This window comes from Cupressus sempervirens, chromosome 5 (genome assembly GCF_028749045.1).
Source record: "Cupressus sempervirens isolate cs-2001-9-10 chromosome 5, ASM2874904v1, whole genome shotgun sequence".
Taxonomy (NCBI): domain Eukaryota; kingdom Viridiplantae; phylum Streptophyta; class Pinopsida; order Cupressales; family Cupressaceae; genus Cupressus; species Cupressus sempervirens.
In genome coordinates this window covers 239,386,812-239,396,278 of record NC_143122.1, presented here as the reverse complement: position 1 = coordinate 239,396,278, position 9,467 = coordinate 239,386,812, and the positions used below count along the sequence as shown (strand labels likewise).

At 32.2% G+C, this 9,467-nt stretch overlaps 1 protein-coding gene across 1 annotated transcript; it reads right to left on the bottom strand.

The window, feature by feature from the left end:
• Positions 1–6,459: 6,459 nt before the first annotated feature.
• On the bottom strand, positions 6,460–8,478 carry LOC149555413 (transcription factor KUA1-like). The gene is made up of 3 exons (XM_089833624.1): positions 8,175–8,478; positions 7,037–7,257; positions 6,460–6,957 (listed from the first exon to the last, which is right to left on the bottom strand). The coding sequence occupies exons 1-3, from the start codon at positions 8,404–8,406 to the stop codon at positions 6,787–6,789; spliced, it is 624 nt and encodes a 207-aa protein (XP_089689750.1). The 5' UTR covers positions 8,407–8,478; the 3' UTR covers positions 6,460–6,786.
• Positions 8,479–9,467: the final 989 nt, after the last annotated feature.

Genomic DNA, 9,467 nt, shown 5'->3' with positions numbered 1-9,467 from the left:
GTTCCTAGGGGTCTTAGGACCCCTAAGGACATGCATGTTGTATTCCAATGGGTCAAAAGGGGTGATAGGTTACCCTATGACACATTTCAATTATTCACAAGATAATATGTGTCCCTACATACATGTGGTGTTCCAATGGGTTGAAAGAGGTCATAAGTTACCCTATGACCCCTTTCAACAATTCACGACAACATGTGTTCCTAGGAGCATGCATGTTATGATCGAATAAGTCAAAGGGGTCACAGGTTACCCTACGATCCCTTTCAACTATTCACATGACAACTTAGTATAATCAAATACAATATAATATAATTAAAAAAATTATGTTTATTTAATAAAATATATAATACTAGATATAATATTTTCTAATACTATAGATAATATAGAGTACTATTTAACAATATATAGTACTATGATCTTAATATACTATGTAATTATATTTAATACTATATATAATATTGTAATGATAATATTTATTATATAATATGTAATAATAGAATAAGAAATTATAATATTCATATATTATTATATCTTAAATACTAATAGTACTCAAACATATTTAAACATGTTTGTAAAACTTTTGGTTTTAAATGTATAATGTGACCTCTCAAGTATCTAAAATCTATAATTTTTTATTTTCTTGCCACTTTTTGAGTATACGAAACTAGATTAGGTATCCAAAGAAATTATGTACCTAATTTGGTTTCAAGAACTTGATTAGGCTTGGTATTCACCCAACCTATTTAGTTAACTCAAAAAAGTGTTTGAGCAATGTTTATCTGACATCCACACTTCATCTGACCATCCAACAACTCTTTTTCATCCAAATTCAATGAATTGAAAAGGGTCTTTTATGAACACTCTCAATAGTCCATTGATATAATTGTTGTCAAATTATGAGTTTGATAAGTATTTATTAGTTAATTTCAACTAAAGATGCATATACAGTGTTGATTGACATACTGAATGAAAAACAACTATAACTTTTAAATGGTATAAGATTTTTGAAATTCAATAGTTGCATCACATTCTATGATTTTCCTATTGTAAGAAATTTTATTTTATTTTTCTAAAGTTTTCAATTATTTAAGGTGGTCATACATAGAAATTTTTTTAATTCTAAAAATGTTATAGTAGAAAATTCATAATCAATTATTTATTTAGAATAAAATGTGTGTCACATCTGGGCACGAGTCGACTTCTTATATCTAGAACTATATTTAAAAATATTATCATTTGATTTTGATTAAGGTGGTAACTGGGTCAGACATTTAGCTACTTTTTATTTTCATCTTGAAATTTTTGTACTACTACATTAAAATTCAAAATTTTAACCAATCAATTTTTTTTCTTTAGATAAGACCTAGTAATTTACAAACTACATTCAATTTCCTATAGATTCTTTTCTTACAACTTTTTGATATAAAGTTCACAACTACTTTAAAATAACACGTCAAGTTGACATAACCTTGATTTGCTGATTTTCACTCACTTAAGGCCATATTTTAGTTGACCATGATCCTACACATACCCTAAAACTATTGTATTGTATAAGAGCATCAAATAAAATACCACTTTAATACTTAAATTAAATACAAGAAAGCCTCATAATGGTGTTTTGATAAAAAATTCTGGTTTCTTCTTGAAATAATAACATGACGAGGGATTGATAATCTCGAATCACTAATTAAGTATATATTAATTGAATAATTTAGCTAGAAAAATTTTAGGGATAAGGCTAGACTTAATTAAATACATTTTACTTTTTAAATAAAAAGTGGGAGATATTGGAGACTTAATTAAATATTTTAAGGGTGAGAGATAAAGGTAAAGAAGGGGTTATTTATTTATTATAGCATAAAGTCAAATTTTGAGAAATATTTTTTAGCATTCCTTGAATGGCCATCGTTAGACCTTAGATTAGTATTGAAAATTCACTCTTTAGATTTATATGAGATATTTTATTATGTTCATAAGAGATTCATTTGCATAGGTTTGTTGTTTTATCTTGTGGATACTAGAGCCATATCTATCATTTCTATATGTACTATACATCATTATAGATTTATACATTAAGGAGTTCAAAATTGAAATGAGATAAGTAAACTATTGATATAATTTATAGCTTACACAATATGTTAGATAAAAATAACATATTTTTTTTCTCCTAAGCTATTATATCCCTAATTAAAGGTTGTGTATAAATTTATGTTTTAGGATTGTGGATATGTGCATGATCATGGTATGCCAAAAAGTGGTAATGGGCAAAAATTGTGTTTTAAATCATGCCAATCATGCCAAAGTCTACTTTTACTTTTTGCAAGGATTAGACAAAATTTAAATTTATGGCTTGGTAATACCAAACCAAATTGAATACCCATTAATATTAGGTATATGATTTAAATTAGATACTCGTTATAAATCAGATGCCAATTTTTTTAAAATGAAAAATACATTTTATTAAAATGGGCATAATTTTTATATTTCTATCAAAGTTTTAATTTTTTTATAGGCACTAGAAAGGTGATTATGAGACCTAGAACATGGATAATATATTTCTATTATATTATAACCAAAAATTAGCTATAATTATTTGAAGTAATCCCCTAGAAACTGCAGAATCTTAACAAGGTTAGAACTTGTTTATACACTAGATAAGGACAAACTAGGAGGTCATGAATGACCTCAACCTTGACCTAGGTTAGTGATGCACTACCAAATTGAATGAATTTCTAATGGAGGTGATCTAGTTCCCAACAAATAACCACACATCAAGAACACAACAGAAGATAAAAGATCTGATACCAAATTTAATTCTTTATTCATAAAACAACTGATTACATGCAATGCATTGAGTTGTAAGGCCTCCTCAATTATGACCAAATAAAAAGAAAGTAATAGTTCTAGAATCCCTCAAGATCCAACCCAAACCCTAGATAGTCCAAATCAATAACACAACAACACTCTGGTAGAAACCTCTAGCGAGATCTAAACTTGTGCTTACAAGCCACCAAGAAATCTCCTTGTTTCCCAAGCCAAAAAATACTAGCTCTACTACAATTTTCTCCTCTTAGCTACTCCATGTTGAATTGAATTATGACTTTAGACTCAAGAAGGCCCTTTACTTAAACCCAACTAAGCCACAAGTTGGCCTAGCAAGTTACAAATTAAATAAACTCTCACATTAAATACCTATTTAAGCCACAAGTTGGCCTGCAAAAAATATAATTTATAAAATGTGTTAGTCAGCTTACAACACCCATTAAATGCACCTATGATAAAGATCCAACACTCAAAGAAGTCCACACATCCCCATGATTGATCCACATCACGATCACATGCATTATATACACCAAGTCAGTTGATCCAATCTACAAAAACCCCATTCAATGTGTCACACTATCAAGTGTCAGCAAAACCACCATGCATGAACAAGATCCCACAAGCATTACTAATTTTTCTAGTGCAAAAAAACTAATACACATTGTGCAGTGTAGTGAATGCTAAGGAACATAGTAAATGTCGAGCTTGTTTAAGAATCGAGTCCCTTGGCCAACACAATAACCAAGAACCACCCTAATAATGATTGAGCAACATCCCTTCTTTGAAAATGTAACATACTTCTACTGAACGTCAAGCTTCTCCACCAAACCCGCTTGATCAAGCCTCCAATCAAGAAATACCATAGAGATGGTTGAGTACCTCTAGTCTTACACCAAAATGCCAAAAATCTCCAAGAACCTTAGATGTCAGATGAAATACTAATCTAGAGAAAGTGTTTCAAATGTGGTCCTCAAATGTGTCCTCATAACTATGCTCAAAATTTTCACCTGCACACAATAGAGAGAGAGAGAATTGGTTGGTGGGGAGGGGCTTGCCTTAGTCAAGCCCTAGTTGAGTAAGATTAATGGAATGCTAATGTGTAGTAGAAATAGATGTAACAATGTACAGTATCATAGTAGTATTGATGTAATAGTATTTAACATGTGATCAAGTATGTTAATGCAATAGCCTTGACTCAACACAAAAACCAAAAGGGAAATCATGTAAGACAAAACCTTATGTATGTAAGTGTTGTTGATATGAATTAATGGTGAATGTTTGTATGAAGGTAGATCTCCACTTTGATGACCAAAATCTAAAATGAAGTTAGACCTAGAAAAGAAAATGCATGACGAATGACAAAGATCTTGAATGCGTAGATGGAGGCAGAGGGATGCCTGCCTACTTTCTTTCTTGAGAGCTCCTTGAATGTACCTTGAGATCTTGAGCATGGATAGCTTGTGTGTATATAAGATAATTGTAGATTCAAAATGAAGAGAGAAGCCTTTCTTTTATAGTGGTTTTAGAATAGAACTTGAGAAGGGATGACTGAACAAGTGGGAAAAAATAATATTTGACTTCAGGTCTAGAATTTCTTTGTGAAAATCACTTTGGTAAGAGATGAACTCATCCTTTAAAACCTAGGTAAGGGACATCATCATCACTTATCCTAAGTAGGAATGAGTGCATCCTTGACATAGAGATGAAACATATGAAAGTACACATAAAGGGGTTCTATATCCAAGAAATATTGTAGGATCATGTAAAATGACAACACCTATAGGGAAATAGTTAAAAACACATTTAAAACATGATTTATGTGGTTGGGGTAATAAATGGGAACTAATGTATATAAATTGGTGGCACCACAAAGTCTTGAGCAAGATTGGAAGAAAAAATGACATTAATTTAAGTTATTAAATACAAAATGACATCCTAATGTACCAAATCACACTAAGGAGGGTTAAAAGGTCTTATAAAGTGAGTGTACACCTTTTTAGATGGTACAAATGTATATTAAAGTATAATTCTAATATCATATTACAATCTGAAAATTTTCTCAAAATCTCACAATAATTTTTAAAAAAATTATCGAAGGAGGAAAATAAAAGTACAAATTGGACATGTTAGAAATTATAAAATATTAAATAAAAATCTAAGAGAACATTAAAAAATGGAAAAGAAAAGAGAGAAATAATTCACTAAAGAAAAATAGAAAAATAAAAATAAAATCCACTTGTTCACTAGGAAAACTTAAATGAGTAAAAATAACTAGGGAAATCACTAACAAACCAAGAGAAGTTATGGTACCTAGTTAAATTGTGAGGAGGTACAAAAAAAGTGAGTAATCACCAATACTATCGAGCTACATGAAAAATGTACAAATATCAATCTCTTTAAGTATAAATAATCTATACCAAGTTATGAATAAAATTTTCACAAGAAACAACAATGGGGAGAAAATAATTAGGACTTCAATATACAAATTAGAAAAAATAAAGTGATAGAATATCCATTGCTATAGAGATGAAGGGATCTAGGTGAAGTCACATCCCATAATAAGCATCAAGGCTTCAAAGATTCTCTTATGACCATGTTTGGATGACCAACTCTAGAAAGTTTATGAGCCCACAATGAACAAAACCTCTTAACAACTCCAATGTATAATAAATATTCACGTTGTAAAGATTCCTTTATGACTATAAAAAGACAAGCAACTCTAAAAATTTGACACTAGTAAAATTCACCATTTGAAATAAACATAAGCAAAAATCAAAACAAAAACCAAGCATCTAAATAGATAATAAAGGAAGAAAAGAAGCTAAGCAAAGAAAAATGGGTCGTCACTTTGTTGAAGAAAAATGATGCAAGTGTGTGTAAGGAACAATGCATAGTACAATTCATATGCAATTCAAAGCTAGGAAACAATTAAGGGTGGAAATGCATTCCTAGCACTTTTCTTCAAAAATTGTAGATTTGACGCATTGTTGTTGTGCTTAGTGCAAATGTCTCTAGTGTACAAATGATATATTTTTGTGTGAAGATTGACATTTGATATGTCTTGGTTGAGCCTAACGTCACACATCCCAAGGATATGTATTTGATTACCTCATCTCTCTTTTCTCATCTTAAGTTTTAATCTTGTAGTACTACCATTAGAAATTGGAATTGGTCGATTATCATAGATATTATTCTGTACTTCAAATTTCAAAAAGTAAATTTAATCACAAGTCTGACTTGACTTAATTCTTATTAGTTTTATAAATATTGAAATCAATAAATTTATTAAAGAATCAATAAATTGAAACCCAAATTTTTAAAATTGAAAATTGATGAAAAGTTCACAACCATAATTATTTAAATCAATCTTAATGATGCAAGATTTCACTAGAAAAAATATTAGTGAACATGAATAATCTAAATATGCAACATAGGTCCAATCTATAGCTAAATATTGAGCATCTATACTTGGTGCGAATTGAACATTTACTTGTTTATAGTTGTTTATAGTTTTGAGACAGTTACTTTGAGAGATTTGCCAAGCTTATGCTTCCTTATTCAATAAGAAAACTTTATAAAGAGAGAAAGGGCGAGAAATTAGAAATTGAATAAAAACTTTATAGACAGAGACAGGAGTGAAGGAGCAAGAAATCATAACTTTATAAAAGTTTCTGCAAACTAGTTAAAGCTCCTTCCATCATTACCGTTATAATAATATGAAACATATGCAACTGAACTACATTGCTTATGAGGGAACATATCAGCCATTTAGGCCTACTTTTATCTCTTGACATGATCAAAATTCTCTGAATGAATGTATTAGTTTCCAACTTTAATCTAGATCACCCCCTGTCAAATATCTTGTACAGTGGGTTCTAACAATTGAAAAAAATAGATTCTTGAAAAGAAAAATGGCAGCCATATCCCAACAAAGTAAATATCGGTTTTCTAGTCATCTGATAATCAAACAACCTTAATGCCACCGTCAAGGTAAAAGTTTTGCCTGCCATAAAATGTAGAACGCTGAGGAGGAGGTGCAATGGTCAGACATAGAAGAGCTTCTGTAGGGTTTGCATTCATCCTGGTTGGACTTGACAACAGATCTATACAACTTATTTCTTTAGGACTTCCTGCCTGCAATGTCTACCATCTCAGATAAAGTAGGAAGGATTCAAAGATGACATTTTTCAGGGAATTACACAAGAAAAATTACCTTTTGATTAGAATCAAAATGGCATATGTCGAATACGCTCGAGCGGCGCTTCTTGGCACTAACATGTTTTTGCCTGAGGAAGTACTTTTGTGCGTGGCTGGCGACCTGAGTGGGTGTTCTTGTTGTCACAAAATTCCTGGATATGCCTCTCCAATCCCCCTTTCCTAGCTTTTCAAGCCCTATCAAAAACAATCTGTGTTCTTCCTCCGTCCATGGGATTCCTGCAAACCAACATAACTTTTTCATTAATGATATCAATTTTTCACACGGATGTTCTTCATTGCTAGAGTTTTTCTTTCACAGTTCTAAACGATCCACATGTCTTTTCTTAATTAAAGGTATCAAATTTTCTCACAACCCTTTTTAGATTTTTTTTTTTTTTTGATGGAGGGTTCAGACCTGCGAGGCAGCCCAGCAAGCCAACTTCGCCTTCACCTGGGGCACGATCCCAGCCCCATCCCTTATGATGTCCTTGGGTCTTGCATTCAGCAAGACTTGATCCCTGGTGGGCTCTTTGTGAGCCATTCAACTTTACCAGTATACCAAGGGCCCTTCTTAGATTTGATTGTGACCACAATATATAATCTAGTAATGGGAGCTAGCAGCAACTTCGAAGTCATTTATAGACATTTGGAATTAAAAAATCTAATTCAGACATAACAGATTTTAACACAATTTGATTGTGTATAATTTTTTTATATCAATGATTTAGATCATACACTTTTGGATTATGTTGTGTGTTTAAAATCTAACTGAGAAACAACGCTAGTTATCAACATAACTTATTTGTGCGTGAGAGTTTTAAAATCAGAGTCTTGAACAATAAGATCCAATTCAGAAACAACACCCCTCAATATGACTTCAAGATTATGTATCAATATATTATAAAATCCAAAATAAAAATCAATACAATTTATTGTATGACAGCTTTTGACATACATTTGTGATCATAGAATCTATAATCTAAAACCTACTATCTAACCCAACTTGTCGGTTCTTAGTGAGAAGAAAAGTTTGGTAAACTGAATGCATAACTTCTGAAAAAACTGTATCTTGATTTCATCAAGATCTTGGATCAAACTCAGAAGCAAAAAAGTTTAAGACGATCAGGAAATATAAAGAGAGAGAACAAGCAAACCTTTCTTCCTTGGAAGATGTTTAGAGAGATTGTTGTCAAACCCATCGCTCACATATTCATCAAACTGTTGATCTGGGAGAGCATTGTAACAAAGATTTCCTGTGCTAGCGCTCTTTCTAAGCGTTACCCCAAACAGTTTCACTTCTCCCTCAACGTTTTGATCTTTTTGGGTCATTTTGTTCCAATTTGATCTCCCATCACAGCATACGGCATTTTGTGCAAATGAATCCATTGGTCTGTCAAATGTAAAAGAAGCGCCTTGATTCGTTTTGTTGGTATCAGAGAGGATGTCACATTGTTGGAATGTGGAAGGGGGAAGATGGGAGATGAATAAAATGGTTGGAATATGTTTATGGGGATCAAGTAAAGTAAAAGAAGAAGCAAAAAGAAGTGGAAGTGGTAGTATTATATGGGTCGTTCAGAGCATTGTCCAATCAAAGTGATAGTGGTGGGGGCAAAGCTTCCCTCCTGAGCAGGCAAAAATGGGGTTTCCGCCGTTCTGCTTTTGATTCCTGGAAAACAGTGGAGGGAGGGGCCAAACGGTGGAGTTAGTAGATCATAATACGGCCAGCTTTAAGTCACTTATCGTTGACTCCTTTCTTTTGCTTTCACCATGTTGATTCCATCACACTACTCTTCATTTCTCTCTCGCTCATTTTGGAGAACTGATTTGATTCTCTCGAAGGTCGGACGCAACAGCTGTTCCCCGAACAAGATTCCCTTGCTTTTTCCAATGAAAGTTTATATGCCTTTTCCAAAGGCCGCTTTCAATAAATTGAAAACAATTTGCTCTCTTCAAAGACGCCTTTTGTTTGATCTTTGTTATAAGGGGCAAAACTATTTTTGGAGTGAATGATTATTGGGGCATGAACATGATGGTAGTTATGAGCATTTTGAAATGACACTTTTTGACCACTTTGTGCTCCATGATCTCCATCTCGGAATTTTTAGATACCCAAACACCAAAACCTTACCATTAAGCTCTTCACTCACCTATAAAGGTACGCCAATTTTTTACAAAATTAGACTTACAGTTTAAGAGTTCTAAGTGCATGAAGTTACGGGCTACTGGGTCTTTTCCCTTAAGGAGGTATATATAAGAAAATATGTGTTGGAGGTAATGGGTGGGTATTAGAAGGGAATGACAAAAAAAGTGTTGGGAGTAATATTTTTATAAAAATAAGAAGACTATTTTGTATGCCATAGACACACATGTTATTGTTTAGGTACACTAAGTGAAACCCTCTAGTATGGTTCCACCTCTTTCAATGTAATATAAGAGTTTTGCATTTT